Genomic DNA, 24,662 nt, shown 5'->3' with positions numbered 1-24,662 from the left:
CAGCCTTTATTTATTTTAATTTAATAATAATAATACAAAATTCCAACATTTGGCTGTCTGCTGTCGTGGATGACAATATATCATCATGCTTGTAAAGATAACGCCTTTTACTCATTAATAGTCTTTTATAAAGTCAAAGAATGAAAGTTAAATAAAGACACAAAAATCAAAGACATCATCTAACAGTTTTATTGATTGTAACTTAATGTTTTAACAACGTAATGAGGGATCACACACAGCTGTACGTATTGTCATTATTGTTGCACAAATAAAAGTCTTTACAAGGAATGAAAACATAATCACAACATGACATTAAATTAAACACATCCGTACTCTGTTTTGCCAGTATATTTAAGTATCTTGTAGTTACTGCAGAATGAATAATTTATGCCTAAAAAAATATAAAGTAATTGACTCTGCTGTATCCTGACACATAATCCAGAAGAAATAAAGTTGTGGGTTCAAATAAACAAGTCCAATTATTGGCAAACATCTACAGTAAGTGATGGTAAAGAAGCTCCCTTTAATTCCTGGTTGGGACCAAGGTTTTCTTGATCTTGCATTTATAACTGTTGTTCCACGACAGAAGCAGCACAGGCACTTAAACATGAACATTAAACTGTACATAGTCATGCAATGATACAACACGGCCAATCGGCCTCGTGGTAACAATTACCTACAAGCTGCTCGAAGCGTGTTTTATGCAATTCCAGCCTATTTGAAATCTATTCCACCACTCCAATGTTCTAAACACTAGGTTTTACAGCAGAAATAAAAGGGAACCGACTTTATCATCATATAAGATATATACAGTATTATATAAATATACACATCTTCACCCATGTCTTTTCCACCACTGACATTTGCATTCTTAACTATCAACCGGGTCCACAATTTTTGCGGGAGAATGCAAAGCCATCCAGTTTGCATAAACACTATCATTGGCATATCTTGTAAAGACAGGGTTAGTGGCATCGAGTCTGTTGAGTAGTACCGGGCTCTTCTCTGGCCAGTTCGGGTATGACATGCCTAAAAACGAAAACATATCATTTTTTCTGCTCTGAGGAAGCATTTAGTAGATTCCAGACAGTAAGGCTCTCAAACAAAACTCAGGTTGTTGAATGTTATGAAACCAATGAGTAATTGAAACCGATGAGTTAATACACCATGAATGATTTGTTTATTTGAGGAAATGGCTATGTCTCAAGGAGCCAGGAACTAAATGTTTTGGGTCGCCCCCACTACAAGGTTCCCTATTCTCCCCTCTTATGACAGCTCTGGAAAAGTAAAATAAACATGAAATCATTCTTTGGTCCTGATATTTTCATGAAAAGCTACTTTTTTGACAAAAATAACACTCTTGTGATGATCATGACATCAATTTTATGGTTCCTGTATCTTTGGTTTTTTTATGTATATTATTTTAAAATAAAACAGAAGAAAATCAGTTCTCTCCTAAAATGAGTTTATGCATAGCAACTGTCTTACTGCTGGCCATTTTATTGCTTAGTTATTCTACAATTATTGTATAATTATACATTTGCACAATTTGGGGAAGGTAACAAAGTCTTGCCTATTTGGTGTATAACAGAAAAGAGTTTAATTCAAAAGCCTTACTGCTTCTTTTTACAGCTCCATCTACTTAAACACTCATTTTCTGTAATATGTTCAGGATATTACAGAGAGGGAGAGTACATTCAGAGTATGGGACCTGTTTCAAATGTAAACCAAACCTAAAGCACTGCAAAGCAATAGAAAATCCACAAATGATCAAACATCTTAGGATATATTTTCTTCACTGAACAAAATACATATTAAGGTGTATATATAGAATGGATTTGCTTTTATCAGTAGTAATAATCCTTGAACAATAAGCGATGTTTCAAAAAGTAGAGTACATCGGAAGCAGGTCCAAACCAAACGTCTGACCCCTAAAACCCCAAAACTACAGCAGTAACTGAATCATCTATGAAACACAAGCAGTATTTATAAATCATTGGCTGCCCTGCCATTAGAACAATCACAACACTATGGAAGCCAAAAACATAAACTGATTTTGTTTCCTGTATTAGAATCGAGTAAATGCATGGGAAATTCTACCATAGAGCTTGTTTTCAATCCAAGTAGAGGGAAGGGTTCGAGGGAGAGGGGCGTTACTACAGTCCACTAAGGGTGTGTCCTCTTCAGAGAGGGAGTCGTCATACAGCAGAGCATCTGCCGGCGTGGAGGCCGCGAGATCCAGATAGTCCTGATGAAGGGGAAATGCACAGTCAGGAAAATGAATGAATGCATAACTGTGTTCATTGATAGATAATTTTTCATGTGAAGCATTTAACATCTGTTGAGCAAAATGGCAATAATTGTGAAATTGTAATGTTAGCAAGCAATAGCCATAATTTCCCCATCCAGTTTAAAGACGGGGTGCATGATCTCTGAAAGCCAATGTTGACATTTAAAATCACCTAAACAATCTCGCACCTACCCCAATAGACCTTTTGTGTGTTTGCAAACAGAGATGACGTTTTTCTGTGGGCGGAGCCCAACTGGTTGTAGAAAGTGACAGCTCTGCTATAGCATTGTGAAGTGTTTTAGCATTAAACTGTGATTTTTATGGATCTGGTGTTCTGTCAAAGTCTGTTCCCTATGATACTCTTTAGTTTAATGTTTCTTATAGCGTTTTCACCACGTTACGTTTATTTTTTAGATAAATTAAAAGTTTAAATGGCTTGGCTACTGATATGTGTGCATGTATGTAATGTATATGTATTGTTCTTTATTGGTAAATCCATTATTTTTACAGTATGAATCGATAAGTATCGAAAGTACATATAAGAGCAATACTCTCTATTCTATATAATATCATTTATTAAATTTTGTATTATTTTTCTGTTTTCTATGATTTCTTCCTTACATTTATAGCCTATGTATTTGCTCTAAAACTATTATTAAACTATTATGTTTACATACCAATTAATTTGTATAGGGCTGTTTATATATTAATAACACTTTACATCATGTGTTTGTGCTATATTTATTAAGTATGTAAAGATCATAATTTTAGAACAAACAGGAAGACATAGGCTAAGATATAAGGTAAAAAGAAGTAATAGAAAACGTAAAAAAAAAATTATGAAATATTTCATAAATGGTGATGTTATTGATATTATAAACTCATTCAAATCTTTAATCCTTCTAAATAAATTATAAATGTAACGTGATGATGAAAACGCCATAAGAAACGCATAGAGGGAACAGACTTCAACAGAACACCGGACATCTTCTCTAAATATTTTCTATTCTAATTATTAAATTAGATCTCTCCAGTCTGCCCATTTAAAGGCTTATTGCTACCATAAAAACCTACGTTTATCATTCAAATGGTTTCTTCGACGACGGTATACTATAAGAAATGAAGGTCATCTTTTTTTGCCATTCCTATTGTGACACTCAACAGCACAACAAGACAGTTTCTAGTGAGTTATCTTGCTCGTTTCACTTGTGTCTAATGGATTTCCACACATAAGCAACCCAGGCAATGATGTCAGTTAGTAGACACGCCCATTACTGCTGATTGGCTACAAGTGTGTTTTGGTACTCGGCCTGAACAGTCTGGCTACGTTTAAACCACTTCAAGCCAAACCTTGAATTTGGTTACATGTATGATACTACATCATGTAACCAAAGTCAACAGTGATTACAAGGTGCTTGGTTTCTTTCATTATGCATTTATTTTATTTTTTATTTCTGGTAAGACGTTTTACTGACAGCCCAAAATTTTGTCTTGTTTTAGCCTAGACATCTGGGCTGTGCATAGATGGCTATTAGTCTTTAAAAAGCTAAATTTCTTACTGTGACATCAGAAAACATTAGTTTTCCACTTTAACTCATGTTATGTTTATCTCATAAAGCCATAAATAAGACTTTTATTTTGTTTTGAAGTCAATATCTGGTGGTGAAAAGCTTTACTATCTTTAGGTGTGTTACCATGTTTATCCATTGTTGAAACTTAAACATTGTCACTTACCTTCCTTCTTCCTCATTATCATCAAACTTATAAGAATGAACACATTTCAAATCAAGCAATTTGTGAGTAAATATGTGACTGTTTAACAACACTGTTTACAAATGACTTGTCTGTTCAACTTAAATCTGCACAAATTTGCTCTACACAGTATAAGACTTTGGTCCAATTTGTTAGTTAATTGTAAAACAAATGTGTTTTAATGTGTGTCTGTGACTGTACATGAGAGGAAGTATTTGTTGATTTCTTACTCTGCTTTTCACCATCATCTTCTCAAGTTCTTTGCTGATGTCTGAGAAGTTTGGACGCTTATCTGCCTCTTGTTTCCAACAACGAAGCATCAGATTGTACCTACATTAGACAACACAGCATTTATCACCCAACATATAATATTTGTGTTTCTAGGAAAATCTAGGATTTTTTTTTTAAGACTGTAAAATAGTGAATATCGCTGGTGACATCAGATTTTTTTATGTAGCCCTACAGTACATTTACTTTATTGATGCTGTGTTGTGTCAGTTTAATGTCAGTGATATACGCACATTTCATCGGTGCAGTTTTCTGGTTTCTCCATCCTGTAGCCTGTCTTCAGAAGGTTGAAAAGTCGTTCTGGGGCAATCCCTGGGTAGGGGTTTCCACCCAGAGTCACAATCTCCCATAGGAGTACACCAAAAGACCAGCTGATGAGAAAAAGAAAGATTATACAGTAACTGTAATGAAAGATGTCAAATTCTTCACATCTGATTTGCGGATTGTTGTATTGCATGTAATGACTTACACATCGCTTTGTGTGGTGTAGATGTGGTCAAACAAAGACTCTATAGCCATCCATTTGACAGGAATTCGACCCTGTAATTTAAAAGCACAAAAATAATAAGTCAAAGGACATTTACCTTAACCACATGCAAGAAAAAAGACATCCAAAAATGGTTTTCTAGAACTAACATAGAATGGATCTAACATTTACACATCTGTAATAAAAAACAAAATGATTTGTTATTTTGGATACCACAACATTCAAAGGAACACATTCATTAGCTAAAAAGGGTAGAAATAAAACCTTACCTTGCTCCTCTTAACATATGAATCTTCCTCATAAACATCTCGGGACAAACCAAAGTCGGATATTTTCATCTTTCTGCCTTCTGCCACGAGTACATTCCTGGCAGCAAGATCTCTGTGTACAAGCTAAAAACACAAAGAAATATCAATGTTATATTTAAATGCCTAACAACAGCTGTTTCTTATCTCCTCTTTAATAAATTAAAAACATTTGAGTGTATATTCTCTATATACTGTTGAACTACCTTCATTTCAGCCAGGTATTGCATTCCTCTGGAGATCTGCCATGCGAAGGAAATGAGGTCACCCATGGTTAGAGCTCTCTCATCTGGGTTTTCCAAATAACTGGAGTTACGATTGGCATCATTGCCCATATAGCTGGGCCCAACTTTCCGACTCTCTCTCAGGAAGTTGCGCAGTGAGCCATACTTGGCATATTCAACAATTAAGTGTAATGGACCTAAACAGACCAACTTTGTAAGCATACAAGGCAAACAGTACAAATCAAACACAATAAAAACGTAACATATGGTTTTTTATTATATAATGTCTTACCATCCTGACTGCAAGCTCCATACATTTTTATTACATGAGGATGATTAACCTGCTTGAGCAATGTAAACTCTGACAGAAGGTCTCTGAGCTCACTGTGAGAGGCATTTTCTGTGGTAAAAAGAAAATCATGATTGGTAAATCATTACAGATACTATTTTTTAAAGGGGACATTTCACAAGGCTTTTTTAAGATGGGAAATAAATCTTTAGTGTCCCCAGAGTACATATGTGAAGTTCCAGTTCAAAACACCATATAGATAAATTATTGTAGCATGTTAAAATTGCCACTTTGTAGGTGTGAGCAAAAATGTGCCGTTTTGTGTGTGTCCTGTAAATGCAAATGAGCTGATCTCTGCACTAAATGGCAGTGGTGTGGTTGGATAGTGCAGATTAAGGGGTGTTATAATCCCCTTCTGACATCACAAGGGGAGCCAAATTTAAATTACCTATTTTGTCACATGATTGAGAGAATGGTTTACCAAAACTATTACTGGGTTGTTCTTTTTCACATTTTCTAGGTTGATAGAAGCACTGGGGACCCAATAAGAGCACTTAAATATGGAAAAAGTCAGATTTTCATGATATGTCCCCTTTAAGACCCAGCTTTTCAAAGAGGCAAGAGTTACCTTTTAACATTTTTACAGCAACAGTAGTGTATCCAGCTTTTCCCTTAAGACGGAATGCCGTGGCCTTCACAACTTTCCCAAACTCTCCCTCTCCCAGAGTTTTTCCAAGCACTAAGTTCTTCCGAGGGAATTCCCACTTTGGATCTTCCTATTAACAGAAACATAATTTATAATATTATAAATAAATTAAAATTTCTATGAAAAAGTTGACTTCAGTTCGTTAACAGTACATAATTGTTGTGCACTGTTACTATATGATAACAATAGCATAACTAATGTCAACAAATTTATGTTACATGTTAAAATCTTACAGGTATTTTGAAGGTGTCAATGGCTACTTGATTCTCCATGGAGTCTAGAGATGCTCGCCGAACATTGTTGGCTGAGTAACTGATTGGGTAAGATTGGGCCGGTCGACGGAAGGTCATCTCAGCCGAGGCAATGGGCGGCTTGGGTGTGCTCTTGTGATAACGGTGAATGAAGTACGAAGACAGAAGGATGGAGAGAACGAAGGAAAGAAGAACTCCTGTTGCGATGACGGTCTTACACATGTCATCACATATAGCCTCTGTAAACAGACACAGAATCACAGTTAGATCATATGATAGGACAAAACTACAAATCCAAAACTTTTTCAGCTCACCCTCCATTTCATCTTTTTCACAGAAGCACTTGTCTGCATAGCAATAGCAGGTCCCATATCCAGCTTTAATTCCATACAGGCCCCTCTCGTGACCTCCGATTATGGGCTGACCTGATAAAAAAAATGTCAAAGTTTTTGCACTTGCTGAGAACACAACTGTAGAGTTATGAATAGCTAATGAAAAAAAAAAAACTTATTTTTTAGATATATTTTTTACACAATTAAATATTTATTATTAAAAAACAGATTTGTTTGGAAAATTCACAAATTTCTCTTACTGGTGCAATCCTGGGGACATATGGATATATCTTTGCTTTCAATGGCATCACAGTAACCGTCAGGACATGTGCGTAGGTCAGGGGAACACGTGGAATATTTTGCAGATATTCCTGCAATAGTAAAACAAAACGATAGAGAATGATTTAATGATATTACATATAAACAGGCATAATTGTGGAAACAGTCATTTGTTAAGTGCAATGTATTTGATTTTAGATTTCATCAAAAAAACATTAGAGTAACGAGAAGCCAAGCTAATTGTGGTTAACCTTTATCGCTGCCTTGTCTCCACTGGCATCTGCCTGTGGGTGCTCCCAGGCCCCGAGACGACTCACAATCTCCCCTCTGTCTCCTTTCTGCACAAGCCAAAACCCGCTGCTCATCCATCCTCATATGATTAACTACATGACACAGATGGATAAAAGCATAGCATAGGGCAAAGTTACAACAGCTCAAAACAACTTATCAGGCTGACTACAACTAAATAAAAAAACTAGAAAAAAAATTAACCATTATCATAATAAATTATAAATTACCTTGACCCTCGATAAAGACGATAAAGAGCTGAGTCCTGGCCTGCACCTGGTTCTGCTGTTCCTGAGCCGTAACCACAAACTGCAGCTCTTGGCATTCAGTTCTGTGTAATGCCTCAGTGTCGTTCACATAGAGGACACCAGACATCTCATTTTGGCTCTGTGCAATGCTGACTGCCGAGTAGCATGACTGAGCATCAGCAGAGATGTTCTTGTCTGCTATCTCCAACTGATATTCAACATCAATGCCCTTAAACATCATACAGTTGTCCACACAGACTTTCCCAATCTAATAAAGAAACAAACACAGACATGAGTTATGTCACAGATTGGATGAGTGTGATCTGTTTATAGTTTTGCTTAATATATGTAAATTGTAACAATAACTGAAATAATTTGATAATTTTTTTCTATGCAATTATTTCAACATGACATGTATGCTAAGTAAAACATACATTTTACATTAAATGTGACTCTGTGCAAAAGTCTTAGGCCACCATCACCAGCTTTGTTGTTTTAGCAAAGTTTTAATGTCCATTCATATTTATTTTTCACTTTTTTTTAGATACAAACAGAAAATACAGGAAATATGTAGACAGAATTAAAAACAAAACAATTTTCAGGACTAAATGTCTTCCTCAGGCATCAGTCAGTATTTAGTCTGACCTCTCTTGCCATGAAACACATCTTGAGCTTTTTTAAGGAGACTGAAGTCCTGAAGTCATTAGAATTAGAAATTAGGATTTAAATTCATTTAGGTTGAAGAGATCCTGCAGTTGCCTGCTATTGCTCAAGTGGAAGGGGAGTTTACCCTAAATACCTGACACTTTATGTTATACTTTATACTGTTTTTAATACTACATACACATTTCCTGTATTTTCTGGTTATATTCTAATAAATAGACTGAGAATTAATAATATATGATCACTATACAGTTGCAAAAACAACAAATATAATGGTAGCATTGTGGCCTAAGAATTTTGCACTAGTTTTAGTACTGTATATATATATATATATATATATAAGAAAATGTCTCATTGGCTTATATTGATAGAATTGATCTCTGAAACAAACTTCTACATCTCTATTTGGACAAAACAGATCAAAATGTAAACAACAATGACTAAAACATTTTTTAAGCACCTGGGAGTATGTCATGGCTTTCCGTGACAAACCAAAGTAGTAAGTGATATTGGTGAAGCGAATAGGAACCGGCAGAATAGTAACATTAAAATGTAACAGCACTGTTCCCTCCGGGCCTGGAAAAGTAGTGTCATTGACCAGATAGTCCAACTGAAATGAACGAGCCTCTGTGACAGACACATTCTGAATGAGCTTCAGCTCTGTGGACAGAGAACAAATAAAATATGGTTATAAAGTAACCCCCCCAACTCCTAAGATATGCAATGTTCACAATTTTTTGTTTGACACTCACTGTATTCATGAACCGTCCCACGCACATTACTAAAGATGGTCTTCTCTTCCCTGAATTTAGGTTCTATAGTGAATGTGTTTTTGATCCAGGGGTCATTGTTTAATATGGTACCAACAAATTTATTTTGACTTTGGTTGCTGGGATAGACGGGTGTCGTGTCTCTGTCGTAAACAGATAGAGATCCACAGATAGTTCCCTATAAAAAAACACATTGCAACTTCAGATCTACAACTTTAGCCACATAATCATTGATTACATTCAATCCTTTAAAGATGTGAGGTGTCTAATACACACCTCGCTGCGATTGAACTCTATTACAACGTCTTCGGTGTCTGTTCCGTTTAGGTAAGGGGGATTATCATCCTCATCATAGATGTTGACATGCAGAGGAATGTCAAGCGTGTGCACAGTCTCCTCTGTTTGTATCGTACACACAATAAGAAAACGGTACACTTCCTTCTCTTCACGGTCCACGGGTGCCGTAACCACCAGCTCTGAAGTGGAACCATCAACTGCAAATGGAACTGGCGAGTCTGTGTTGTGCATTAAAAGAAAATACATCTCACCATGGCATAATGTGCAAAATAAATAAATACAACCAATCAGTAAATGACAGCAAACAAACCAATAATGTTTTGTTTATACCTGCTTCTATTCCATAACTGATAGTATAGTTAGGACAAAGACTCATGCGGGTGAAGCGACGGAGTTGCCGCATGGCTCCTGGCATACGGTTCTCTCTGATATGAGGATTTGTATCCCTGTCTGGAAAGCACAATTTCTCCAGCTTCACTTGAGCACAGGGGGGCGCCGTCGCATTGATGAATGTTAAGCTGACCTCTACTTTGGGTTGCATATTACACATTGGTTTCTTCACGGGCATTGTAGAGACCATAACCTTCAGTGTGAGCTTCTTCAAGGGTCCGGCTGTGTCTGGAGGACAGTTAGACATGTTTTCATGAGGCGTCCTTTAACAAGGATGCAATTTATAACAGTATCTCATTGCCAAAGTATAAGTGTTACATGCTTATAGAAACAAGGGAAAAGAAAGTCAAAGAAAAAAAATACACTTACAAATTAAATTGATGACTTAACTAATTTGGGGCTGCTTTCATATTGTTCAAATAGTAACATAGTGGTATTTTATGTCATTCTTAACATTATCCCAATAAAATCAAACTCACATAAGCTACTGAAGTCACTCCACTCCAGTGTTTTGTTCATGAAAAGGACTCCAGAAGTCTCATCTATGTAAAACCATGATGCATAAGGAGAGGGTCTCTGAGGATTTCTCCAGCAAATGGAGAAATAGGGCTTCTCTGTGGAGGTCTCTAGCATGGAATGGACCTGAAGAACCGGAGATCCCTGTGGTTGACCCACGTAGATGCTATCCGAGTACTCGCTTTGAGGGAAATAAAGTCCAAGTGAACCTGTCCAAAATACACATGAAATGTCACGCATCTGTGTGCACTGTGGAAAACAGTCCTTACAGTTTCATTCCAGCCATTGTTAGCCTTTTGGCTATGATTTTAAAACACTTTTTGACACTACTCACTGACTGATAAATGTGAGCAATTTAATCAAATCCCATAAAGATTCATTTGGCATTAACCTTAAAAATTCTTCTGAATTTATAACATTAAAATCCTTTTTATCATTAATTTACCACACATAAAATACATTTATAGAAATAATGTGAGCCTGTCTATGAAAACCCACCTGATTTATGGTTTTCTACATAAAATGATGTTACATTCTGTGAAAATATACACTTGATCTTTAACATTGACTAAGTGAGGTCATGTCAAAGATTGAAAATTAAGTCAAATCTATTATTAAAATCACACTTTTATGCTCCTAATCTCAATTAGATTTAAAGACTTTAGCCTGGATTTCACAGACAGGGTCACATATAAATGTTTGATATTCACAGGTTAGGGCTGTGAAAAGATTAATCGTGATTAATCGCATACAAAATAAAAGTTTGTTCTTGCATAATATATGTGTGCGCACACTGCATTATTTTGTAAATAAATACACACACATTCATGTATGTATTAAAGAAACATTTATATATAATATAATATTATATATATATATTTAGATTTTGATATATTTTAAATTTTATAAAAAAATTTTTTTTATAAAAAATTATAAAAAATACATATTTTTTTTATTAAATGTATACATGTATGTGTATATATTAAGAAAAAATGTACTTATGTATTTTTATATACTATAAAAAATGAATATATATATTATATGTATGTTATATGAATATTTATTTATTCATATTTAAATATATATATTACATACACACATATATTATGCAAACACAAACTTTTATTAATCTTTTGACAGCCCACAGACCCCATGCATTACTGAAAAATGAATTGATATTAACAGAAAGCTCTCTGGCCATTTTATACGTTCATCAAATATTTTCTTTTCAAATCTGCTTAACCCCAGCCTCAGGACATTCAGAAATACCGCTTTGTATGCAGAATCCATTAAAAGTCTAGTAAAAAAATGCTCATTTGCAAGAGAACTTAGAGGACTTTGCATCTAAGCTCTTTAAAACTTCCCTTATTGATCTGACTCTTATCTAAAAACTGATGTAGGAACTTGCACGCAAGTCAACAGGTTATGCACTAAATTCATTAAACACATCCGTTTTCCTATTGTGTAGACCTCGCTCTTTTGTCATCGAACAAATGAAATGGCATCTCATATGACATTGACACTGGTCTTTTAATGAATTTCTCACATGGTCAATATAATGCGGTCTGCGATTCTCCTTGGGTTCACCTTGGGAAGTTTAATTACAGAGGATAACATAATACTGCCTAGAAATGAATCATTACCTGCAGGATGAGTATAGATGGAGATGGGGGAAGGGTAATCTATAAAACACTATAAGATCCCCACGAGTTTTACCAGTAAATGGAGATGCAAGTGTTCGGGCTGTAATTATATCTCTCTTGTGTTCCTGTCCGACGACGGTGGGCGGCCACTTAGGAACGTACTAATGTCATTAGCAGACAGCAAAACTAGATTTTCTATTTCTGTTGCTGCAGTTGAAGCGTTGTCTCTGGTTTCAGACATTGATTTAATTTAGCTGTGCTGGGATGACAGGAGGCCGGATTGATGGATACAATGCGGCCAACCTTCCTGAAGGATGGAGATACACTCAGGACGAACACTACAAACATTTTTTATTAAAAGCCTTGTCAAGACACAAAAAACACAGAACTGTTTTTTTGTTCGTGTGAGGGATTGCTGGTCATGTTTGCTGAGGGTTTTTAATTTTATGCATGGTGGAAAGTATGAAAAAAAACGCAGTAGGCGAAACGAAAGTACAAAAAGTATGGAAAAATCTCTGCAGAACTGATCAAAGAGTTTTGTGGCTTTCAGATGATGGCATGTCACCTTGAGGCCATCTATATGCTGGCGTTCACCTGGAAGTTTGTAAATACAAAGATTGTTGGATGCTTAAAACTGGAGCCTTTCATATGTCCCAACTCTTTATCTATGAAGTATTTGACCCTGCCTATGAAATCCCACCAATTTACATAAAGTCATCCTAGATAATGTTAAGAATATTCTGTGAAAATATATTGACATCTATAATACTGACTGAGTAAGATAATGCCAATGATTGAAATAAATGTCCAACAATTCTGATAAAAATCTAACTTTGATGCTCATAATCTTTTTGAGACTTTAGCCTGGATTTCACATGGCAGGGTCACATTATGTTAACATAGAAAAACTGTTTCCATCAATCCATTTCATTAAAAATGTAATAAAACATACTGGGCCAGTATCGGTCAGGGCTTATGGTAGTCCCAGACTAAAATGCTTATTTGAGATGTCTTAACTTGCACTTATAAATCTTAATATATATCAGTGCCATTGTTTGGTCTCAAGATTCACACCAGTAATGTTTTTTGTAAGGTATGTTTGAATAAACTATTTAAATGTCTTAATATAACTAAGGCCTAGTTCTGGCTTAATCTAAACCCTGTCCGGGAAACCGCCCCATTATCCTAATGTGATACATACATAGTATAAAAAAATCTAAATTAATATCATCAATCTATGATCTAATAAAATTCACCTTTTCTGGGTTTTTAGATTGCCTAAGAGTATAACACATGGTTAAAAGGTCATAATATAGATAAAGATAGGGTACTTTTCTTATAAAGGTGTACTTTTTGAAAGGGTACCACCCCAGTGAATATTTTGTAATACCTCAGTAGTACAAAGTGAGGCCTGATTCATAAAACTATAACCATAGGAGAACTGAAGGCTGGCAGGATTCATCTTTAGCTGATACAGATACTATGTTGAACAAGGCACTAGATTTGGTGTGACATTCATTCATCATTCTGTATCAGTACTTCAGTGGAGTGCTTACAGTGGATAGCGGTGTTGTGCCACTCCAAGATTCAGAGCGGCATAAAAGCATTCAGAGATGAGCCAGAGAGAGAGAGAGACATTTACTTTCACTTCTACTTAAACAAATGAATGAAACTGTGGTAGCAGTGTTGGTCCATCTCAAACAAGGACTCCCATACTAAAAGACCAAAGATCACAAAAACTAAAACTATAAAACCACTTTACATTGTCACTCAGAATTTTAGGATGGTGACTGCAAGTTTAGATGTAAAGAAAACCGCAGGGAACATTGCCTGAATACCCACAATGAGTGTCTTCTTTGGGTAAGTGCTGCTTTTATTGATTAATGATCAGATATATACAAGAGTCCACAATACATGAATAAATTGACAGGTACACTGTTTAAACTGTGATTTCAAAGTATTGATCAGTCCTTAATTCTTCACCTAAATGTTGTGTAGTTTAACTTAATGAAGAAGAACCGTGACTTTAACTGCCAAGAGAATGTATAAGTAACAGATAATTTATAGGCAGCCGGTTGTTATCGCAGAAATAAGCCCAGACAGTGTGTTCAGGACCCGAAGCGAAGTGGAGCTGCCTGTACATTATAGCGCTTATTACACAGCTATTCACCTCATAAGTATGGTAAGTAACATTAAATATTGTAAGCCATTCGAAGATAAACATAATAAAAAGTTATCAAGCTATCAACAAATTTGTTTAGTATGTTACCTTGAGCATCACAACCAGCCTGACATAGCAATAACTTAGTGGTGTAAGTTTGAGGCAGGACTATTGCACACGAGGGAGTGGTTTGAGAAACCTGTGATGTTACCCATTATTTTCAATCAGTTTGGTGATGCAAGTGGTGCATAAATCACACAATTTACCTTTATTAAGTATATTAGTGGTCCTGGCCGAAGTAAAAAATACTCTTTGGCAAAGTAATTTGAGTTTGGAGCTTTTGCAGATGGGAGCTGCAAACTACGGCCTATCCGACCGATTTGAATCTTTCCAAATTCAATTTATTTCCAGGCTGTAAGCCAACAGAAAGCAGTTTATATCAAGCTAATTAACTCAGAGAATCAAAAACGACATACAAGCACGCGGGCGCAGTGGTTTTTTGTGACATTAAAAGTCACATTTGACATGAGGTTTTCTTAAGAGTTGTGTCTGTTAAACGCAGGTGAAGGCAGCTGCGAGAAGATATTTGGAGTTATGGGTGATCACTTGATCAGATTTGGCTCGATGTTCTGACCTCTTACAGCCACATCGTGGATCATGACTGTAAACACTATGATGCAATCTGACATATTGATTTTAGCTCACAGGCGAATTGACTTTGAACCTAACACACACACATACAGGACAAAAATGCTTAACAAGTAAAAGTATGACTAATAATAATTCTGATCAATTATCTTAAATAATCAGTAGTTTTGTTAAATTTCATTATTTCATTGGAATGTGTGCCAACCACGCATGCCACAAAAGCCCTGAAAACTGAAGACTTGGGGCCAGATTTACTAAGCGCTTGCGCCAGCGTAAACCATCATTTTGGCGGTAAATAGCGATGTCGGAATTTACTAAAGACGCGCAGTGGATCATTAGCGCTGAAAAGGTGTGGTCTAGTTCTTTTTGCGACTGACCTGATTGCATATGCATTTCTAGGAGTTTCCCTTTCAGACGCAAACATTTTGGGAGGAGACTATTTAAATGATTCACGCAATGCGATTTACTAATGTTTGCGCATGTGTTATGTATGGCATTTGCGCGACTATTTAACGCCGAAAAAAAGCATGTCTTAAATCATTTTGCGCTCGAAATGGCTGCAATTGTTGTTGCTAGGAGGAGACATCGCAGAAATCAGAGACTGCATGGTAGAAGGGAGAGGATTTCCAGGATCATTTTACCAGATAAGTTCACGCGTCTCTCTGCCTTTATTTATCGGCCTGTATATCACATGCACCTGCAGGAGCATCATCTCTGCTTATTTGCAACCATGCGCTAATTTGCGCTGCTCTTAGTAGATTGGTTGGTCATTATGGAAATCAGCTGTTGCGCCTGTGTTATTTAAAAAGCGCTTTTTTAGTAAATAACCCGCAGATATCACCACTCCCATCAGCGCATTTTTGGAATTGCGCTCATGCGCTAATTTGCCCTGTTTAGTAAATCTGGCCCTAAACGTCTCAATTGCCCCCCAGTGATTGGTCCCAGTATAGGTCATAAACCCCGCCTCCCCATGTTATTCAGTGGGACTTAAAGCAACACTAAAGACTTATTGCTCTTTGCTCCCCCTACAGGTTAGAAGCGTAATTGCTCATTACCACTGTCGTAAATACTGCAGCATAGCTGGCTCTGATTGGATTGTAGGTCTGCCGTAATTTTAAGGTAAAAAAAACTCTTTGGTGTTGCATTAATGGGGGACCAACTAACTTAACAATTTAATTACACTTAAATTATTTTTTCCGAAACTGGTTTCTGTCATTTACTGTAGTTTTTATCACGCTGATGTAAATTTAAGTGTTTGTTTTTAAAATAAGTCTGTTTTTAGTTAGTTATTTAAAGGTATAGCGGAAGATTTTCGTTTACCGGGTGGATCATCAGGACTATTGGTCATCCCAGATGTCAATCATTCTGATTATATGTTGACGTATATTTCGAGGGGTGGTTCTTTTAAATAATTCGGGAAAATCTTCCGTTATACCTTTAATGCTATAAAAACGGTCAGTCAACGGTAGTCATGATTGACAGCTGTGATATGCGCATTCTGTGAGAGCGAGGGCGGGGCCTTGCTTTCGCGGCTTTACTTCCTGCTCACTACTGCGCAGGACTGGTCCCGAAATCACTACTGCGCAGACTCAAGTCTGTCAGAGCTGAATCGGGACACTGACGGCTTCACTTTTCACCATTGGAGAAAGCAAATGGGCATCGTCCATCTTTTTTTACAGTCTATGGTGCCAACTCTATTCTAACTCTATATAAGTGACTTATGAACCCTGCTACTAAAATTCAATAGATGATGCCGTAAGTTAAAGAACTACTTCACTGGAAATTAATCCCATAAATTACTCACCCTCACGCCAATTTAGGTGTATATGACTTCCTTTTTGAATATTTTTTTTTAAACGTTGAATTCGTTGGCTGCTGCATGTCTTGTGACAAGTTGGCATATGCGAGACAAAGCAAACAAATGAGATTCAATGTTATTGATGTGCCGCCATATGTAAAATTACAGCTTTTAAACATTTCTGTTTTTACAATAATGTATCGATCACTTAATACGCTTAAAAATATAATTTTCTCTCATAAATGTACTGTATTGTTTCAAAATCGGTGAACTTTTCCCTTAATAGAATGATGAGATTACAGTCGCTTCTTAATGTAAATAAATCCTTTATCGTTTCAGAGCACTACTCTAAACGCATATGGACCCAAGTATATATATAGTGTCCAGACTCCAGAGTTAGTGTAAATCATCCTGGTGATGAGCTTTGCATGTTTTGCAGCAAGAACTCTTAGCGAGCGAATAGGTTAATGGGGGGCCGACCTCTGGATCGGACTGCAGAACGACAGGAACTCAATTAGCTCAACATGCACACCGCCGCAGAAATCTACCATCTATGAGATCATGGGAGCCGTATGAGCGCCTGGGTCTTTTTGCCATTCCCTTGAACTCAGCAGAAGGCGGAAAGAAGCTAGCAGAGCAATGCCCTGCCTTAATCCACTTAATACTCAAAGAGCCCTATTCATGACATGCTGTATGTAAACACAGACATGGTTGTTGCGATTCTCATGCAGCCACTGAGATGCAGCTTTGTATTATTCTTTGTGTAGTCCATTTTCAGCCTGACAATTAATTTGGGTCATCTAATTTATGTTTTTGCCTTTTGATTATTTCACGATGCATGCTGATGTTATAGAAAACTTGGCCTATGCCCTCTCAGCCAAGGTCAATGTGCAGGGCATCCATCTCCAATGATGACCAAATCAAGAAGTAGCAGGCCAATCAATAGCATTATTTATCAACAGCTGAGTACGTTTTAGCCAATAACAGTAAGGATGCCACCAAGCTGCACAGGCAAACAGTGCCACAAGCAAAGTGAAATGCAGTTCAATGTGAGTCCAGTGTTGTGGATCACTGGTCACAGAAGTAGCATCCAGACATATATTGAAGATATGCCGAAAACGAGAAATTATACATTTTCTATCTCACCGTGTTCTGTTTTAATGTCAATGTGTATGTCTAACAGGTAATAAAAAAGAAAATTGTACTGAAAATTCTGTGACCACAACTATTTAATTAACTAAAAGGCTATCAATTGTGTTATAATTTAATACAAGACTATTATTATTGATAATTATGATTAAGTCCCCCTCATTGTGGGTTCATGATGTGCTTTCCATGGGTATCTTTTCTCATATCACACTGTCTAAAAAAGTGGTCAAAATGGTCTCGATTTGTCACTGGGCTGGTTACCTTTTCAAAAAGTACATCTTTGTTCCTAAAGAGTTCATAATAGTACCTCAGATGTACATATTGGTACCAAAGAGTGCATATTCGTACATCAAAGTTACATATTGATATCTGTACCTAAATGGTACATGTTAGGAGGACCATTTTAAATAATACTGCCCTAAGGACAGCTGAGGACCATTTTTTCTCCATCCAACAATGAGAAGGCCAGACAAGGACTTAGAATCAGCAACAAATGGATTATGGTTGACTTGTGTAAGATAAGCAATTAAGCATACAATGAAACATTTTATCCAAAGTGCATAATTTCCGAAAACTACTTAACTCTAAAGACTTTTGAGAACAATTAGCTTGCATTTATAACAGTAGAATTTCTAATTGTTCCCCATAACTTAATTATTAGTTTTTACTTTTATGATTAGAAGATCACAATTATGACTTATCAGTATGAGCCGTACTGGAAATGGGACTCAATATATGCATGCAAAATTCCATGCTTAATACTATAATATAATATAATCGATCATCATAATCAGAAATGCAATCCACTATCCCATCAATGTGAGCATGGAATGGACATCAGTCATTAAGGAATCTAATTTAAAATCTCCTGTGGGATATGGCAGTATGTTTGAATTTACTTCGTAATCTCTTTTGGGATTGAATAGGACATTACGGCTCATAAATAAGAGACCCTTGATCAACATGTTGTCTTTGATGGTATCATTACCATATGTAATTGCCAGCATTATTCACTTAATGTTATAATATAAGCTTGAGACAGAGACAAATCAACAATAAAGATTAGACTAAACAACACAGATGCAAACCCATTATGAAAGCCATTCTTTTCTTATCATAGCGTTTCTGTAGCTTAAATAGTTAAGTACAGTGATTAATAACAACAGCGCCATGGGTTCCATTTCCAGGGAACAGAAATTCGAGCAACATGTACCTTAAATACTCTGTAAATCTCTAAAAACATATGGCAAATGGATAAATGTAAATGCAATGAAAATGTGTCACCAGTGTGATCTATTACACCGAATTAACCCCAGCACAGTGTTTCCTCAGCTTTCACCTCTGCTGCCCAAAACTGCACATACTCAAAGATTTTACAGCTTCTACCTGCTGAGTCTTAACATTCACAGCTGATGGTTGACATGGGCCAGTGGGTAATTTTACATGGGCTAGTGATTAGGAGGTGTTAAGTCATCAAGAGCTGGCATTTCCAAAGACTTGCATTTTAAAAATGCAATATAAAACCATGCATGTGGAATGGTGGATTAATTCAAATCCAGTATTATAATTTTTGAAAATACTTTTATGAACGTTCCACCCCACCAACTCCAAAAAAACACCAATGCCAGCCAGACAAAGTATTAGCACCATTCCTCCTCTAAACAAGATTCACAGGACCAAACAGGCAGTTAAGACCTAACTAAGTCATTGTGTCGGTTTCTCATTGTTGTAAATGATCACTGTAACACACCATGCATCAATGACCACTAGAAGATAACATGTAAAGACCCATGTAAAAAACAAGAGCCCAAAACGCCCTTGGGACACAATTTCAATCAATGTACTTCTTGTCCTTCAACCAAAGCAAATTAGATTCCACTCATGCATAGGACAGAAATGTGACCCATAACTAACTAAAGGATTTGCGTCAGGACACCAATAAGTATAGAAACAGTTTACGTGGTCCAGGTGCAATGAATCATTGTACAAACTACAGACTTCACCATAACGCTTGAATATAGAACGTCACCATTAAAGTTTAAATATAATTTGCTTTAGAAGTTAAAGTCCTGTTGTGTGCCTTAATGCATGAACATACAGTACAAGAAAATGAATGGATCATTTTTTTTATGTTTTTCTATTTGGCCTGAAAGTAGTGATGTGATTAACACCAACTACAGTAAATTTAGTCTGAAATAAACTAGTGTGATATATCAGATGAGATCTAAGCTTTGGCATTCATTGAAAATGATTGGGTTAATGCAGGATGGAGTGTGGTGAGGTGGAGAGGCTTTCATGGTTGGTTTGAACTTTATTTCCTAATGTTTCTTCCCATCGGATGGGCAATCTCCTGTGGCCTGATCAAGGGAAAAGATCTCTTGGGTGAGGGTCAAAAGCCACTGCACTCCAACAGATAAAGTAACAGGGTCAAAGCTGTGTATCCACAAATCAATGTCTTACACACACACAATACATGACATGGCTTCTGGATTTATTTAATGCAAACAGCTACCATGATGGAAAGCTATAGGTAGCAGTTTGACTGTAGGGGTCAAAGGATTTATTTGAGCATCAATTGCATATGTACTCTACTTCATTAAAGAAGTTTATCGTTGTGTTATCCATTTGATTGTTTTATTAATTTAAAATAAATGTAGTTTTTTTCTAAGGAGCCTTTAAGCATTTTTTTATCAATATTTTCTTAATTTCATAAAAAGTATTTTTGTTTACTTATTTTTAAATGAAATATTGGTTTTAAGTGCCGGCCACACATACTTATTAAATGTGAACTATAGTTCAGCGCAAACATTTATGGTGAGACGGTGAACAAAAGCTCTGGTGTCATATTAAAATTGGTCTTTACACTGCTGATGACTAATTCAAGGTCAAACAACTGTACAACGCAAGCAAACAAACTGTTGTGTAAATGTCAAACCATCACAGCAAGTGATGAGATACCAGACAGTGACACAAGATTATATCTGTCCCCAGTAGGACAAAACTCATTGCTTTTGTCATCATCCATTTCATGGGATGGCTTGTCATAAAATAGATGAGATCCATTTTGCAGGAGGCATTGCCAACTATCCTGTGACTTTAATGAGGGGGTTTAAGCCTCATCTGTTATCAGAACTGTGTACTCTATTATTTTACTGCCAGTTTTTTCCTTTCGGAAGACAAACACATTGTGTTTGCCCAGAGCTAAGCACACCTGCTGCACACCTGCCCTCTGACCACCTCTCGGCACTAAGCTTTTGTTTTTCCTCACGGCAAGGAATCGAGGTGCTTCCGCAGCATCTCTAACAAAGGTGAAAACAAAAGCCATTCAATACTAATCATATTGTGCTTTAGCACCTGCTGAAGAGTAATGTTTACATTGGTTTTTGGGAAGAGTTGGGAATTATTAATTAAAATTAAACTCTTTGTATGTTATCCCACTATACATAAAGACAAAAGATAATAAAAGGATGAGTTATTAAACCCAATAAAAAGTGGATGGGTTAACTTTTTTCGATTTAAATATATTTAATAAACACACCCGTAAACGCACACGAAGCCATATATTACAAATATTAAGTAAAATGTTATTTTAAAAACATGTTTTCATGACTCTTTTTTCATCCACACTAACGCTAATAAATTTTAAGGTAGCGATTTCGTTTATGCTTTTATCTCCTTAAAAATACTGCACACTCTTAGAATGGATGTGTTAAAAACAACACATTAATGTTGATTCTGGGACAACACACTTAATGCGTTGTCCCAGAATCCACCCATCTCTGTGTTATTGATTGAAACCACATATTTTGTGTTACTTTTAACACAACTTGTGTTTAATTTGAACACAAAATCAACACAAAATGACACATAATGCGTTAAAATTACAAAAAATGTGTTAAAAGCTTAACACAAAAACTCCTTTCTAAGAGTGTGTATATCTCTTAACAAATCATAACGATTTTTATTTATACACTCCAAATAAGGTTCGGTTATTTTCAACGAACATTTATGGTAAGACAATAAAACAAAAGCTCTGCAGTTGGGTTAAATTAACAAAAAATATTTATATTTGACCCAACAATGGGTTTAAACAACCCAGCATAAGTTAAATTGTGTATTTACATTAGGGCTGCACGATTTGGGTAATTTTTCCCATTGCGGTTATTCGTGGTAATATTGCGATGTGCGGTTGCGATTATAATAAATGGTATCATGAGTCAACTTGATGGGTTTTAAGGAAAATACACACACAGTTTAGTGATAATGCTAAAATGTGTATTTGTAAAACTAGTGTCAGTAATCTTAAATCCAAAATACCGCCATACAACAGACATAGAGTTTTTTTTTTAGCGACCAGATCACTGTCAACCTCCTCTGCATCCATCTTCGCTCTGGTATTTCTACGCTGCAAGTGACGACGCACACCACACACGTGCATGCCACACATGCACTGCCTTTTTTGTTAGTTTTTCTTTCTTTTTTAAACAGGAAGGAAAATCTTCAAACTGTTATCAGAAAGTTTGTGTTAACAAGTCCACACATTTATGTATTTAATATAATTGCAACATTTTGCTGTCATATAATTGCACAGGCTGACATTGCGATTGCGATTGCGATGCGATTAATTGTGCAGCACTAATTTACATTTTTGACACAAGATGGGTTGAAAATAACCCAGGATTTTTATGCAAAACTTTCTAGATTATTTCCCATAACATCACGCCCACGACGATTAAATTTGACCGTACGCGACAGCATGAACAACATACTTTATTTTGCATGTAAAGAATTACATATCCAAGAGGGCTTGATATATTACAAATCTTGTTTTTTAGTAACTTGTGCATTTGACATTTTTATAGTTCAACATGAGTAAGTCTTAAACATTATAACAAAATGCAAATAGTGTAACAGCAATTTGGTACTGCTGCACTTTGCATTGGGACAGAATCTAGGTTTGGTTGTTTTGAAAACAATTTCGACATTCTTATTTACTCATATTCAAGCTACCTTTCATCACACAATTAAAGCCATTTAGTAAGCAAGCACAACGATATAAGAAATGCAATACTTTACACCCTGCCAACTGTCTTCCGAATGACCAGAATAGCTGTAAAACCTTTGCTATGTTCCACTTTTGTCTGTATTCAAGCTGTTGCGAAGTGACCATTCCCGATTAATGCACTGGCCACACACTGAGATTTACAATCTATTCAGGATGAGTTAGAATTTAACTCTAGTTATTTTGAGAGAGGTGTGTTAGTACAGTTGGACAGATGAGTTTTAAATGGGATTACGATATAATGATGTATAAAGACATGCATATTGCTTGCAGAAACCATGTGGCACATTAAGGTTGTAAATATTTTGGCTTCGGACCCAGACTGTCCCTATGACACTATCTGTTAAATCTCTTTAGTAACATTCAGTGGTCTGCGTGAGACCCTTTTTGGATGGTGTTAATGATGAATAAAATTATATAAAATTATACAAAATATATGACAAAAAATTTGAATACAATTGTATATTTTGTGATTAAATGTCGTATGTTTTATTAATTAATGTAAATTGTAAATTTTTGAATTGTATTAAAAATAGTGTAAAGGGAACTTGTTTTGCTTTTCACCACTCAGACAAAATCAATAAAATCCACAATTTCCAGAAAGTAAAACTGATTCATCTTCAATATTTGCTGCACAATTTGGCAAAGAAAACGAAAACAATCATACAAATATCAATTTATAAGGTTTCACTCCACCTCTCTTACATGACTCTAATATTTCCAGATATATTCTGAGTCATAAACATTAACAAAGAGAATGACTACGATACGATTGCTCACACCATGGCTCTGTCTCAAAACACAGCGAGCTGTCTACCTAGACAACATGTGTGCATTACAGCGTTATAACCTGTGTGAAAACGTCTGAATTAGCCATCCCAGAGATGCGCCCAAGGTTTTGAGACACAGCCGCTGGATTGTCGCTTAATAATCAAGGATGCAGATGGGACAATTATTTTTACTAACTTAAAGTGTGACAAGTGTACCGATTACTGCTGCACAATAAATGCATACAACACAAAGACGACATTAAAAGTGAAGACTACGCAAAAGACTAAACCCCTTACCTTCAGACAGGACAAGCAGGACCACAGCGATATCTCCCCAAACGATTCCACGCGCTCTACCCATCCTTGTCAATCATAAGTGTAATTTCAGAAAAGCAAAATAAACGCAGTGAGGTGAAAGTATACGCTTTTAATTAAACAAACTTTTTTATGTTACAATTCGCGCGCAAAGCAGCCACAAAAGTCCTTAACCTGAATGTCCCATTGACGGGTCGCTGACTGCAGCCTTGCTGCTGCTGTTGCTGGACCCTCAGAGCGCGCACTCGCGCGCACACACACACAGTGGGAGGAGGTTCACATCACATCTGAGTGTTCCGGCTCTGAATCACATCAGCGGCTCTCCAATGTGTCTTAATGAAGTAAACACTGAATTTGAGTTCAATGCTTTTGAAGGCATGCATATACGGTCACATGATTAGGAAACAAATTTACACTAAACACTTTAAATAAGTTTAAATTTCACTTTTCTGCTGAAACAATTATCTTCTTCTGTAAACAAATGATTGTGTTTCTAATAATAACATGAAATTATTTATTATTTATAATAATCATCCCATTTTTAATCTAAAACAACATAGTGTGCGAAAGAGATAGCAAGGGAGAGAGAGAGGGGGGGGTCAGTTATTGTCTGTAAATGAAAGGGGCCAGGGTTTAACAGCTAGGGTTGCTCTGAGTTCAGGATGGTGTTAGTCTGTTTGGGCCCTGATGTCTGTTGTGTGAAGCAGTCTATGGCTGTGCTGGGGTGCTTGTGCACCAGCT

General features: G+C 36.2%; 1 protein-coding gene across 2 annotated transcripts; it reads right to left on the bottom strand.

Moving 5' to 3' along the window:
* Positions 1 to 170: 170 nt before the first annotated feature.
* On the bottom strand, positions 171 to 24,167 carry ret (ret proto-oncogene receptor tyrosine kinase). Of its 2 annotated transcripts, XM_065296718.2 has the most exons (20): positions 23,904 to 24,167; positions 10,339 to 10,584; positions 9,800 to 10,087; positions 9,449 to 9,687; positions 9,155 to 9,350; positions 8,863 to 9,062; positions 7,722 to 8,007; positions 7,455 to 7,586; positions 7,185 to 7,295; positions 6,907 to 7,017; positions 6,575 to 6,831; positions 6,264 to 6,411; positions 5,639 to 5,746; positions 5,329 to 5,543; positions 5,087 to 5,209; positions 4,800 to 4,870; positions 4,564 to 4,701; positions 4,273 to 4,372; positions 2,101 to 2,248; positions 172 to 1,029 (listed from the first exon to the last, which is right to left on the bottom strand). In XM_065296718.2, the coding sequence occupies exons 1-20, from the start codon at positions 23,965 to 23,967 to the stop codon at positions 872 to 874; spliced, it is 3,339 nt and encodes a 1,112-aa protein (XP_065152790.1). In that variant the 5' UTR covers positions 23,968 to 24,167; the 3' UTR covers positions 172 to 871. The 2 variants fall into 2 exon arrangements, with proteins under 2 accessions (XP_065152789.1, XP_065152790.1); XM_065296717.2 differs by having other exon boundaries at positions 171 to 1,029; positions 6,575 to 7,017.
* Positions 24,168 to 24,662: the final 495 nt, after the last annotated feature.

This window comes from Paramisgurnus dabryanus, chromosome 20, assembly GCF_030506205.2.
Source record: "Paramisgurnus dabryanus chromosome 20, PD_genome_1.1, whole genome shotgun sequence".
Lineage (NCBI taxonomy): Eukaryota > Metazoa > Chordata > Actinopteri > Cypriniformes > Cobitidae > Paramisgurnus > Paramisgurnus dabryanus.
Note: the sequence above shows the minus strand (reverse complement) of the source record. Positions and strands in the feature narration are given on the sequence as shown.